This window comes from Danio rerio, chromosome 20 (genome assembly GCF_049306965.1).
Source record: "Danio rerio strain Tuebingen ecotype United States chromosome 20, GRCz12tu, whole genome shotgun sequence".
Classification (NCBI taxonomy): Eukaryota; Metazoa; Chordata; class Actinopteri; order Cypriniformes; family Danionidae; genus Danio; species Danio rerio.
Window position 1 is genome coordinate 21853962 of NC_133195.1, and position 13334 is coordinate 21867295.

At 36.5% G+C, this 13334-nt stretch overlaps 1 protein-coding gene across 4 annotated transcripts in view; it reads right to left on the reverse strand.

Moving 5' to 3' along the window:
* The window catches only part of si:ch211-278j3.3, a 48728-nt gene that overhangs the window by 21015 nt on the left and 14379 nt on the right, over nucleotides 1–13334 (reverse strand). For all 4 annotated transcript variants that reach the window (XR_012396400.1, XR_012396399.1, XM_005160481.6 and 1 more), the window contains exons 3-5: nucleotides 11838–12292; nucleotides 6766–6968; nucleotides 6533–6680 (exon numbers count right to left, since the gene is read on the reverse strand). Coding sequence is in view for 2 of the 4 variants with exons in the window: in XM_005160481.6 (XP_005160538.1) it covers nucleotides 6533–6680; nucleotides 6766–6968; nucleotides 11838–12292 (806 nt within the window). In the remaining 2 variants the exon portion in view is untranslated. The remainder of the gene's footprint in view (nucleotides 1–6532; nucleotides 6681–6765; nucleotides 6969–11837; nucleotides 12293–13334) is intronic.

Below are 13334 nucleotides of genomic sequence, written 5' to 3' on the forward strand. Positions count from 1 at the left end.
TCTGCAACACAAGCAGCTTGGCACAAACTCACTATTGGAGAGCCAGAAAAACATATTTGACATTCTTGTGCTGCAGAATAACCACTGTTTTGCTTGGACCGAATGCGTCGGAGAGTAGCTTAATAACAGATCACAAACTCTGGCGACTGCTGGTGATGAATGTGGGCTATGTGCTTGCAGGCAAATGTCCTATATTTGGCTGAGAATGATCTGCATACTGAATAAATATTCTGCGAATGTTAATTAGAGAGCGTACTGTAGCCTACAGTAACTCAATGAATTAATAAATGCTGGTAGATTTAACAACAGTATGAGTTTCTCTTGCGCACACCATCAGACCCCATTTAGTATACAAACTTGCAGAAAAGCAGTCCTTCAAATCTATATTTATAGATAACGTGACTTCTACAGGCATCACAAATTTTAAGTATGTAAAAAGTGAGAGTTGATTTGTGAGGAAGAATTATAATGGTTTTCAGTGTTATAAGCATCAAGCCTCAAAGTCACAAAGTGATTAAAGTAACAATTTTCTGATACAACAAAAACTTGATATGCATCTTGACCATTAATGTAGACTGTGATAACAATCTGGGGGGTTAAAATGAAAACTTTTAAAATAGTTTGAATGTGCAAAAAAAAAAAAAATCAATACCACCACTATTGTCTCTGTGTACACGACAACAACAACAATGTGGATTTGTAAAAGTAGTGATATTAAGTGAAAGTATTTAATAGCAAAAACAACAATCATGGACTGAAGGGACTTGTGCAGACACATAGTGTAGCGTTTCTTTACAAAGCGACATTGTCCTGACATGCAGAATATAAAGGTTGGTGTCTTTATGTGACAATTTTCCCAAAATGCCAGAGAAAAACATTTCCGTGTTTGCCTATTGTATTTGTTTAAAGTGAACTAAATCAGCAGGTAGACTAGATATTAACAAAAATTAAAACTTTCTATTCTCCCTTATTTTCAGTCAAGCCTATAAAGTAATCTGCACTGTAAAAATTCAACTTAAAAAAATTGAAATTACTTTTTTTTTGTTAGTTTGGCAAAAGTCTGTAAAAATGCCTGCACATTTAACACGTTTACTTAAACCTGACCTCCTCACTTGAAAAAATAGAGGTTGCAGTATTTCTAACTCTAACAACAACAACAAAAATAATAGTAACAACAGTACTAACATTAATGTCATTATTATTAACAACAACAACAACAACAACAACAACAAAATATACTGTAATAATGCCAACATAATTTAAAATAATGTAACTTGTATAAATAAATAATAAATCTAAATGCATTCTCAAATGAGAAATCAAATGTATTTGATATGTAATTTTTATGAAAACTCACAAGAAAAATCCTGTAATAATTAAATAGCAAATCAAATGCTTAAACTATAATTCAAATAGAGGAATTATTGTTTTTTGTACAGGCTGTTTACAGTGTGACCTTGTTTTTGGAGATGCAAAAATAATAATCATGAATATTCACATTTATACAAACGTGTAATATATTTATTTTCAGTGTTTTTTGCACCACTGTTTAAATTATTATATATATATGACTATTTATATTTGCTAATGCACTAGTACAGTGCATCCGGAAAGTATTGTTAGCGCTTCACTTTTTCCAAATTGTTTTATGCTACAACCTTATTCCAAAGTAGATTGAATCCATTTATTTCCTCAAACTTCTACACACAATACCCCATAATGACAATGTGAAAAAAGATTTTTTGAAATTGTTGCAAATTTATAAAAAATTAAAAACCTGAAAAATCACATGCACAGAAGTATTCACAGCCTTTGCTCAGGACTTTGCATCTTTGGCAGCAATTACAGCCTCAAGTCTTTTAAAATATGATGCCACAAGCTTGGCACACCTGTCTTTGGTAATTTTCGCCCATTCCTCTTCGCTGTACCTCTCAATCTCTATCAGGTTGGATTGGAAGTGATGGTGTACAGCCATTTTCAGATCAATAGGATTTAGGTCTGGGCTCTGGCTGGGCTGCTCAAGGACATTCACCAAGTGGTTATGAAGCCACTTTAATTATATTTTGGCAGTGTACTTTGGGTCATTGTCCTGCTGAAAAAAATAACCATCACCCCGGTCTGAGGTCAAGAGCACTTAGAAGCAGGTTTTCATTTAGGATGTCTCTGCACTTTGCAGCATTCATCTTTCCCTCTGAGGACACTGTGCTCATTGGAACTTTCAGAGCAGCAGAAATTTTCTTTAACATTCCCGAGCCTTGTACAATTTTGTCTCGGAGGTCTACAGACCTTAAACTTAATCCTTTGTGTTCATGCTTGGTTTGGGCTTTGACAAGCACTGTCATCCCTGGGACCTTATAGACAGGTGTATGCCTTTTCAAATCATGTCCAATCAACTGAATTTACCAGAGGTGAACTCCAATTAAGCTGCTGAAACATCTCAAGAATGATCAGTGGTAACAGAATGTAGCTGAGCCCAATTTAGAGCTTCACTGCTGTGAATACTTCTGTACATGTGATTTTTCAGGTTTTTAATTTTTAATAAATTTGCAACAATAATCATTATGCGGTATTGTGTGTAGAATTTTGAGGAAATCAATTTATTTAATTCATTTTGGAATTAGGGTGTGACAAAAAATGTAGAAATGTGAAGCTCTATGAATACTTTCCTTATGCACTGTGTATTTATATAAATGACAAAATACACTTTAAAATAATCAAAATACTTTATCATACATCACATAGTTTGGATTGGTCAACTGACAGCATATCAGTTTGGTTTGGTAAGAAGTTTTTCCTTTTACCCTCACCAAGGCTGCATTTCCTATAAAATAATGTAAAAATGTAATATTATTACAATAAAAAACTATTAAACATATTTAAAAATACGTTGAATAGTAACTTCCCCCTATGATTCAATGCTTAATTTTAAACCTCAATAGTGTCACATGAATAGTGCTGCCGGAATTTTGAGGGTTTTGAATTTGAATGTGCATGTATAAATGGCATTGGCTTGTTGACACATTTTGGGTGGTTTTGAAACAAAAGTTTTATATGCAATAGGGATGTAACGGTTTTGTTAATACCGTCATACCGCAATATTATTTTTTTTCGATATTACCGTAGTCGCATGACTCGGTAAAACTATAGGTCTTCTGAGAAAATTTGCTCAGGCGAATGAAGCGAACGGGAGGTACCGGAAACTACAATTCCCATCAGCCCAGGCTTGGCCATAATCCCTTGCGGTCTGTTGTCGCTACAGATCCAGTAATGCGGAAATGGAGTGTGCTGCTAAAAGCGGGGATCAAAAAGAGCTGGAAAACCCTAAAGCGGGTGTTGTCGCCGCGCGCGTACTGAATAGTGGTGTTGTCGCGCGAGTTCTTATCAGCTGGTTGTCGCGCGCGTACTGAATAGCCGTGTTGTCGCGTGAGTTCTTATCAGCTGTGTTGTCGCGCGCGTACTGAATAGCCGTGTTGTCGCGCGAGTTCTTATCAGCTGTGTTGTCGCGCGCGTACTGAATAGCCGTGTTGTCACGCGAGTTCTTATCAGCTGTGTTGTCGCGCGCGTACTGAATAGCCGTGTTGTCGCGCGAGTTCTTATCAGCTGTGTTGTCGCGCGCGTACTGTAAAGCAGGGACGGAGGGTATGTCGCGTCGCGGGGGCACTTTTGATCATTTTGGAAGGGAACTTTCTATCCAAGACTAAAAAGGGCATGTGGACTGCACAGGTTGAGCACTGTGTGTGCACGTGCCTGCAAGTTGGGGAATACGACTAATATCATGGGGACTGCAGAAACACAGCACACTGTTCAGATTGATGCAGACATGAGATCTCTATCTCACTCAATGCACAATACCCACTGCTGTCAACCTGGGCCAAGTCATATCTCTCTTGTCCCAGAAACCTCAGTCCCAAATGAGAGGGTTTTTTTCTGTTGCAGGGGACATTGTAAATACCCAGAGATACCAGCTTTTACCAGATTATATTTATATGATAATTTTCCTTTAAACCCATCTCTATCTAAGTGAGTGAGTGATTAAATGTTGAATGAGATGAGTTTTCAACAATACTAAATTAAAAACTTTATTTTTTTACATGGTTTAATATTTTTTTGTTATTAAAATTGAAGTTCCTGTTTCAAAGCTTACAGATAGATGACTAATTTGTATGTCATTGACACTTTTGGCACTTTTTTGGAGTATTTTCATAAGTTTTGTTTTTTCCTGTAAATGATTCAATAAATACCGTACCGTGACATTCATACCGAGGTATTACCGTACCGTGAAATTCTGATACCGTTACATCCCTAATATGCAACTTTAACAAAACACAACTGTGTGCTCCTTCTTCCACCCCCAAGACGAGGTGAATGAAAGTTGTATCAAAATCTGACTCCCCGCTCAGATCTGACTCCCCTTCGCATGCATGCATCACACAGCGCTTGCAGTTAAACTCATAGCCGTTTATCATGACACTTTTATCGATAATTTTTTCCACAATTGACAGCAAGAACAAACATAAAAGTATTGTCTGATTGACAAGCGGCACCTAATTATATTCTAAACCATTTAAAACGCCAAATGGCACAAATTTATACACAATTTGGAAAGTAATAAATGCTCTAATAGGGAGTGTAATCTACAGAACAATAAGTGCAGAGTGTGGGTGAGAGAGGGCAGTGTTTCGATGTGATCCGGTTATGTTGTGGTTCTGTGACTGCTGGTGTTGGTTGCTGTATGGTTAAAATTTATGCATTAACGCATGCGATTAATTTAAAATATTTAACGCGTTAAAAAAAAATTATGCAATTACCGCAGTTGCAGTTTCTATCTTTTTCCTGTTGTGGCCGATGTGTGTTCAACATGCAAAGAAATATGGATAAGACCAAGGAAGCACTTTTTGAAGGCAAGTTTCAGTAAAAAACAATTAATGTCGTATCACCAGGCTATACAGCGTTTCCTCCAGAGTTTCATGCAATTTCGGGTGTTTCATTTTTAACTTTTGACTTCTGTTTTAATAGAATTTGATACCTCATGACGAACGGAAAAAAAACCTCAGCATTTCATGACTCGGTGGTCCTTTAAGGTAATCAAAAATTGCTGGTTACATGGTAGAGTCTTAATAAGAACATTATCTTAATCATATTAAAATCTGAGTATTGGTGTCCATGTAAATGTACTCAGAAAGTGCCAGATGAAGTCACAAGCTGTCAAAGACAGCGCATTCCTCTGCCTTTCAGCATGCGCACTCCAATGTTTCATTAAGTTTGATGTGTTTCCCCCTTAAACACAACTTTTGTAAAGCATATGCTTCGCTTTGTTGTGTCAGAATCCTTGTGAAATACAGCCATACTTTAGAATGTTTAGGTTAAGCAAATCTGAAGAATGCGATCATGCATGTTTTTTAGCAACAAACTCGTGGCCGTAGCCACTAAATCATTAAGTTACGAATTGCCGTGAGATTGCGTTGCACTCTCAGCTCAAATCATTCAAAAGAAAAGGTCCACATGGTCCCCTAATATTGTCAACAGACTGGACTGTTTTAGCAACTGGCTGAATTTAAAGGAGGTCTAAGCAAAATTGTTTCTACTTTGTAATTAATGTTCTCACAGCAATACAACCTTTCAATGAGTGCAATTGTTTGTATTCAATACTTTATTATTATTATAATTTTTCATTTTCCATATTTGCAATGCCTGTATTTTGGCATTTATTTGCAGTCCACTTAGAATCCAACATGGAAATCAATGTTTTCTTTATTGGCATTGATTGTTTTGAAATTCAAATGGCTTTAGCATGCCTGTGGTTTTACTTCTGTAATAAATATGGCTGTCAAGCCAGGATCTTGATAGTTTATTGTGGGTATGTTGTTTACACGAATAAATCTGAGTTACAAATTAAACAAAAATTCTAATAAACAATTATATTTTGAATTTAAATAGTTTTTGTCTTGCGTTTACATTAATTTTACATCTGAATAGCCAACATTACAAGTTTCAGTCTTTTAAATGTGATTAATCGCAATTAATAAAAAAAGGGTGATTAATTAGTTAATTTTTTTAAATCAATTGACAGCACTATTAAAATTAAATAAAAGATTAATCTAATATTTTTGTGTGTTTAGGCAGGCTTTGAGCTGGAAAAAGTCAGCTATATCTGGCAACACTGCACATGAAACATGAAATCATTCAGAAGTCATTCTAATGCGCTGATTTGCAGCTCAAGATATATTTATTATTATTAAAGTTGAAACACATTTTTTATTTGCAACTTTTGTAACATTACAAATGTCTTCAATATCCTCTCAATTTACGCAACGCGCCCATGCTGACTAAAAGAACTCTTAAATTCTTAAAGCAAATTCTGAATGCTACTAAACTTTAGATAATATCATTCCTATTCTCATCCAGTATAAGCAGTCAATACAAAAAAATCTACATTGCAAACCAGATCTTACTCACATAGATGTATCTATACCAGACTACTTTACTTGCAACCTGATGACTGAGTGTATTGTGTGTGTGTGTGTGTGTGTACCTCAGATAATGCACATCAGTGATCTCCTGCATGCATAGCCAACAGAACTGACAAGCGCACACTGTGCAGTTCATCCTATTGCAGCTGCCGTCATTGGTCTTCATGATGTAGGCTCCACATCGCGGACAGGGCTTGATCTCCTCTGCATCTTCAGGAGAAACAGCAGAGCAAAGATCTTAGCCGCGGGGATAGCAAACAGATGTAATGCCAGTCGATCAGTAAAGGTGCCATACCACCAGGTTCCTCGTTGAAGACGTAGAGCGTGGAAACATCGTTGGCTCCTGACGTGTGGCGAGCACGTTGGCGTCTGGCTTGGTCACAGGTCTGGTCTGGATGCCACAGCTGGCGGCAGTGGTAGCAAAACTCTGTTTCACAGCCTTCCCGACCACAACTTAGCTTGGGACACTCTGCACAGCCATAGGCGATCACTGCATAGCTAATGCATAGAAGTATATTTATATTACATTTCAGCCAGTTAGATTGAAATATTTGGCAGATGCTTTTTTAACCAAAGTGACTAACAAAGACTACAGAAGTAATCAAAAGAACATGTAAATAATATGACATTTCTATACTATCATCACTGTAGTAGAGAGAGAGAATGCTTCTGGCTCACTGTGTGGAGTGACTGCAGGTGAAACATAATACTGTCCTCTTGACAAGAAACGACAAGCAGTCCTGGATTCCCATCACTACCCTGATCTGGTTACTATTACCAAAAACGCGAGCCTACAGAGCTATACATAATGCACCACAGAGGAGAACATGCTTGACCAGGCAGTGTGTGGGACACGGTGATATGCCTTTTACACTTTACTCATTACTCGCTCACTGAAAATCAAGCTAACATTCATGGTTGGAGCTGTGTGCAGCTGGAATGATGATCAAATCATCTTAGTCAAATTATTTAGAGTTCAACTATATATAAACAAGCAACAATTTAAAGAATAAAAAAGAAAAAGTGTCTGACCTCATTAAGCTTATGAGAGTCAAGAACTCTCATAAGAGCAAGAACAATTTATAATCAATCTTTTCACAAGCAATTCTGTTTCTTGCAAACAATTCCACTGAGTGACATTATGAGGTTCATGAATATCAGCTTTTATTAAAAGTGCAATCTAACTGTTTTACAGCCACTACATTGTAAAAAATAAACATTACTTTACAGGTAACTCTGTATTTTTACAGAATTTTCCAGTTTTTTTTTTCATTTGACAGTGAAATAGCTGTAGTTTTACAGATATGTGTTGTAATAAAAAAACTAACATGAAATTTACAGTTATACAGTTAATTTACAGGAAATCTTGTGTATTTTTAGAGAGTAACACGTAATTTTACGTTCATATTTACAGATTATTCCTGTAAAATTAGGGGGAAAAAAGTCAGTCAAATTGTTTTTAGTGAAGATAGTAAACATGATGATTAACATGAGGCTAATACAGTGAAATAATAGCTTGTAGCTATATTGTTTGTAGGCTGCATATAATGCATGCACTGTAAACTGTGAAATGTTTATTTTACTACTCTAACAATGCTATGCGAACTGTGGCAATCACCAGTGATCTATCGGCTGCGGATCTGTGTAATTGCAGTAATAAAAGGTAAAATGGCAGTAATAACCTGTACAACTACAGTTAAAATCTGTAAAATGACAGTAATAACTTGTAATTATGGAACAAGAAATTACTGTTTTTTTTGTCGTTGTTTTTTTTTACAGAGTATCTAAATTTTTTATACTGACAGTTTTTCTTTCCAAGTTTTTTATGATAATTTTCTGGCGCCCCTGCTTTTTTTTATTTATTTTTTAACAGAGTAGCAACATACTGTAAAAAATGGGAAAGCACAATATACAGCATCAGTAGCATCAGCATCAACACCGTTAATGAAGCTCTAGATTGTTATGTATTGGTTGTTATTATATTTAGTTTACATAGCTGTTTAAGTAAATTTTCTGTGTTTTTACTTTTAGACTAACTTTGCCTGGTTTATACTTCTGCGTCGAGTGATCGGCGTGACCCACGGCGCATGTCTTGCATGTTGCAAGCTGTTTTTGTTGCTCTGCAATAACACTTCTGAAACACTAATGGCAGTAGGTTTTTATGTTCCCTTGTGTTGAGTTTCTTCGCGGGTGTTTTGTTTTTTTCTGAACGCTACCCTAATGTAGAAACAGCTCAAACACGTTCATTTTGAGGCGGGAAGCGGGGGACGTGCAACAACTTTAATCATAAGGTAAACAAAACTTTCCATCTGGTGCTCCTTCACGGGACTCAACACTTGTAAACACTTGCTCCCGCGGCTCTTGGTCCCGCCCACACTCATCCACTCTAGTTTGCGATATGCGTTGTTGTGACGTGCAGATACATTTTTGAGAGGTGCGCATCTGCGACGGCCACTTGTTGTGTTTCTTTTTCCAAAAGTGTTTTCTTTTTATCTTTCCATTTTCTTTATATTGTACTGTGATTGTATGTTCTCATTTTTCGCATAATGAAAAAATAAATAAAAAAAGGAAAAAAATTTTAAAAATTAAAAAATTATCTGCGATTGCCGGCGAGGGCAATGCGTGCACACTAACTATAAATCAGCCTTAGCAGTCATTTTAGATATTGATACACACATTTAAAGACCCATCGTTTTTGTCAAGCTTTTAATTAACAGCATGGTGAGCTGGTTTTACATTGGAGTTTGTGTTCTTGGATTTTTTTACTTGTTTTAATATGTTTTCTTTAATTGATTTGTTTTCTTTTATCTGTTTTTTTTCTGGCTTTCTTTTCTGCACTTTATGACTTAATGTCTGTGAAAAGTGCTATATAAATAAACCTTTACTTACTTACAAAAACTGACACCATAATTTTTGAAAATCTATAAATCTAAAATAAATACACATTTTTTATACATTACTATTCATTTCACTTGAAGCAGTTTCGGTTTATATTATTGAAGAGTACAATAATTCAAGTATTCAATTAGATACAAATTTAAATTGATATATTTTATATACCACATATTTGACACATGGATCAACTTAAGATGCTTTTGTACAGTAATATATATTTTTTCAAGAGCAGGGGTAAATCAAATTTTGAAACAATATTCCTCCGTTAAAGACTACGGTAAGCGATATTTAATTGACAGGAATGAAAATGAAAAGAACAGTTCAATGAACGGTACTATTGTTAACAAACATACACCTAATGAAGATTTCTTCCTGAAAATTGTCACAAAAAAGTTTTGAAAGTTGTGAAAACTTACAATATTTACAGTACCTTTACACAGTGTGTGGTATTTTAAACACCGTAAAGGCTTTGATGTGATTCAAGCTAAATTGTGATTATGAACAATATCATGCCAAAAAAAAGTTCATTTTGAATTTGTTTCTGGAGTTTGAAGCTGCTTGCTAAAGCAAACTTTACAAGAAATATTCAATACATATTCATTAAAACACTGGATTATGCTTTACAGCACTTCTCTTGTTGCCCTTTAACTGAAAATTACATCTAAAAGCTGCACAATGTAGCAGTTTTGTATGAGAGTAATCAGGGTTCTTTTATCAGCAGTGTACAACCATTTGACATAATCAGTGGTGTAAAGTAACAAATGACAAATACTCAAATGACTGTAGTTGAGTAGTTTTTCTCAGGATTTGTAATTTACAAAGTAGTTTTAAAAATGTGTACTTTTACTTTCCCTTAAGTACATTTTCAGTGCAGTATTGGAACTTTTATTCCACTATTTTCCTTCAGCCTGCAGTCACTATGTTTGACCTTGTCTATGGGAATTAGAAAAATCAGTCCTGTTATTCCTGTCCAATCAAATGGCAAATAGAATGTATATTGCATCATAGTGAGACAAGGCAAGGGCAATTTATAATTGCAGCAAACTGTTTGGAAGCATTAAAAGTGTCCAAGAAGATGTTCAAAATGTTCCCACACATTGACCCAGAAACTGTTAAAATGCATGTCACTGATGAGAAGATGACGGATATTTACTGTATGATGACCAAAATGGCCTTAAACAGCCAGCAGGCACAAGATGTCAACATGACGTCAGATTGACGTTGTACCCTAACGGCGTTGGTGATGTTGCATTTTGTTTGGAAATGAAAATCAGGTTGAAGTCAGAACTCAACGTCCGGCCAACGTCAATGTCCAACATAAAACCAACCAAATATCATTGTCTAATGATGTTACAGCTTAACAGTATGTGGACGTTACCACTATGATGTCTATCAGACGTTGGATTTTGGTTGCCATACCGGATGAATAAATGTCAGTATTGGATGTCAATATGTTGTTGGCTCGACGTTGGATTTTGGTCACTTTCTAACAAGCTAAAATCAACTCATTTGACATCATTATTGGACATCAAAATAGTGTTGTCCTTAGACGCTGGCTAGACATTGAATTTTGGTCACCTGACTTCACAATTTAAATCTAACCTAATATTAACATCTTCTGACGTTGTGTGACTGCTGGGCAATAACTCGATGCACTACAGAATGTTTCGTTTACACACACACATACACAAATTACATGTAAACATATCAGCTTTTCAGGCTACAGCGTAATACTCACTACTCTTGAGTACTTTTGAAAGGTCTTTTTACTCATACTTTGAGTAATATTTACAACAGATACTTTTTTCTAAATAATGTAAATATTTTATGGGTTTTCTATTTCTGTTTCAGTAATATAAGAGTAATACAGTAATACAATTCACCCAAAACATTTAAATTCTGTTATCATTTACTTCTCCACTTGTTTAAAACCTGTTTGTGTTTCTTTCTACTGTTGAATAATATGATATTTTGAAGACAGCTGAAAAAAGTAGCATTTACTTTACCTTCCATAGGGAGTTTGTTTTCTCTGTGTAAAAGTCAATGGCTACCAGTTTCCAACATTCTTTAAGATCAAGAAGGTTTAGAACCACGTGAGGGTGAGTAAAAGAGAGTACATTTCCTTTTTTGGGTGAACTACCCCTTTCTGCTACACAATGCTGAGGGTCATCTTAAAGGGATAGTTCACTCAGAAATGAAAATTTACTTACAATTTACTCTGCCTAAAGTGGTTCCAAAACCTTTATGAGTTTCTTTCTTCTGTTGAATACAAAAGAAGATATTTTGAAGGAAGTTTAAACCCTAAAACTATTGACATCCATAGCAGGAAAAGAGTTAAAACCAAGGTGAGAAAAATGACAACAGAACTTTCATCTTTGAGTGAACTATCCCAATAAGTCTGCCCCTTATCTGTATTAAATTCAACATGACATTTAACCTCACTGCTTTATAAAGTCATGTTTCTGGTCTAACCTGCAGTCTGGTGCAGGACACCAGCGGGTGTCTGGATCAGCAGCCAGAAAGCGGCGAAGCTGGAACTCCTCGAATCGCTCCAGCAGAGCTCCATCATCCAGGATGGCGCGGACATCGGGCAGAGCAAGAGCTTCAGGGCACTGAGGACAGGCGATGCCCACGCGGCTCTCAGAGATCTCGATGCGTAAGTACTGGCGCAAACAGTCTGTGCAGGCACGATGCTGGCAAGAGGACAGGCGGGGGAAGTGGGCGCGCGGTTGACTGAGGAGGCAGAGCGGGCACTCCACCAGGTGCTCAAGCAGCTGCTCCTGACTGGAGGAGGACAAGGACAGAACAGCCATCGAGCCACTACTCCCGCACTCCACTGCTCCCTCCTCATCACCCACGACACTCCCTTCACCGGTCCCGCCATCTCCTCCAAACCGGCAGACCTCCAGTCCTGCATCACCCTGAGCCTGAGAGGAAAGACAAAATCAATGATTACAGCACTGAAAGATACAACTTTTCTCAGATAAGCTAGATGAGTTCATGAAGGTATACTGCTTCTCAGCATCAGGACCCTCAAAGAAAAATAAAATACAGAAGTTAACATTTTAGGCGAGGCAGTGGTGCAGTAGTTAGTGCTGTCGCCTCACAGCAAGAAGGTCGCTGGTTCGAACCTCGGCTCAGTTGGCGTTTCTGTGTGGAATTTGCATGTTCTCCCTGCCTTCGCGTGGGTTTCCTCCGGGTGCTCCGGTTTCCCCCACAGTCCAAAGACATGCGGTATAGTTGAATTGGGTAGGCTTAATTGTCCGTAGTGTATGAGTGTGTGTGTGTGGATGTTTCCCACACTGCAAAAAATGCTTTTCTTGCTTAGATTTTTTTGTCTTGTTTCTAGTCCAAATATCTAAAAATTCCTAAAATAAGAAGCATTTTCTAGACAAGCAAAACATATTGTCTTGTTTTGAGAAATAATATGCCAATATTAAGTGAGTTTTTCCTTAAAACAAGCAAAATAATCTGCCAATGGGGTAAGCAAAATAATCTTACGTCAAAAGAAAAAACAAGATTAATTTGCTTTCCCCGTTGGCAGATTATTTTGCTTGTTTTAAGGAAAAACTCACTTAATATTGGCATATTATTTCTCAAAACAAGACAATATGTTTTGCTTGTCTAGAAAATGCTTCTTATTTTAGGAATTTTTAGATATTTGGACTAGAAACAAGACAAAAAAAAAATCAAATAAAAAAATAATTTTTTGCAATGCAGAGATGGGTTGCGGCTGGAAGGGCATCCGCTGCGTAAAAACTTGCTAGATAAGTTGGCGGTTCATTCCGCTGTGGCGACCCCGGATTAATAAAGGGACTAAGCCGACAAGAAAATGAATTAAAATGTTCATTCATTCAGTGGCTCAAAAAACATAATGAAAATTGCCCTCAGACAAGTACAGGTATTGTTTGTAACTATTATAAAAGGTTTTGATTAATGTAAATGTGGACTATTGTAGACCAAATGGTT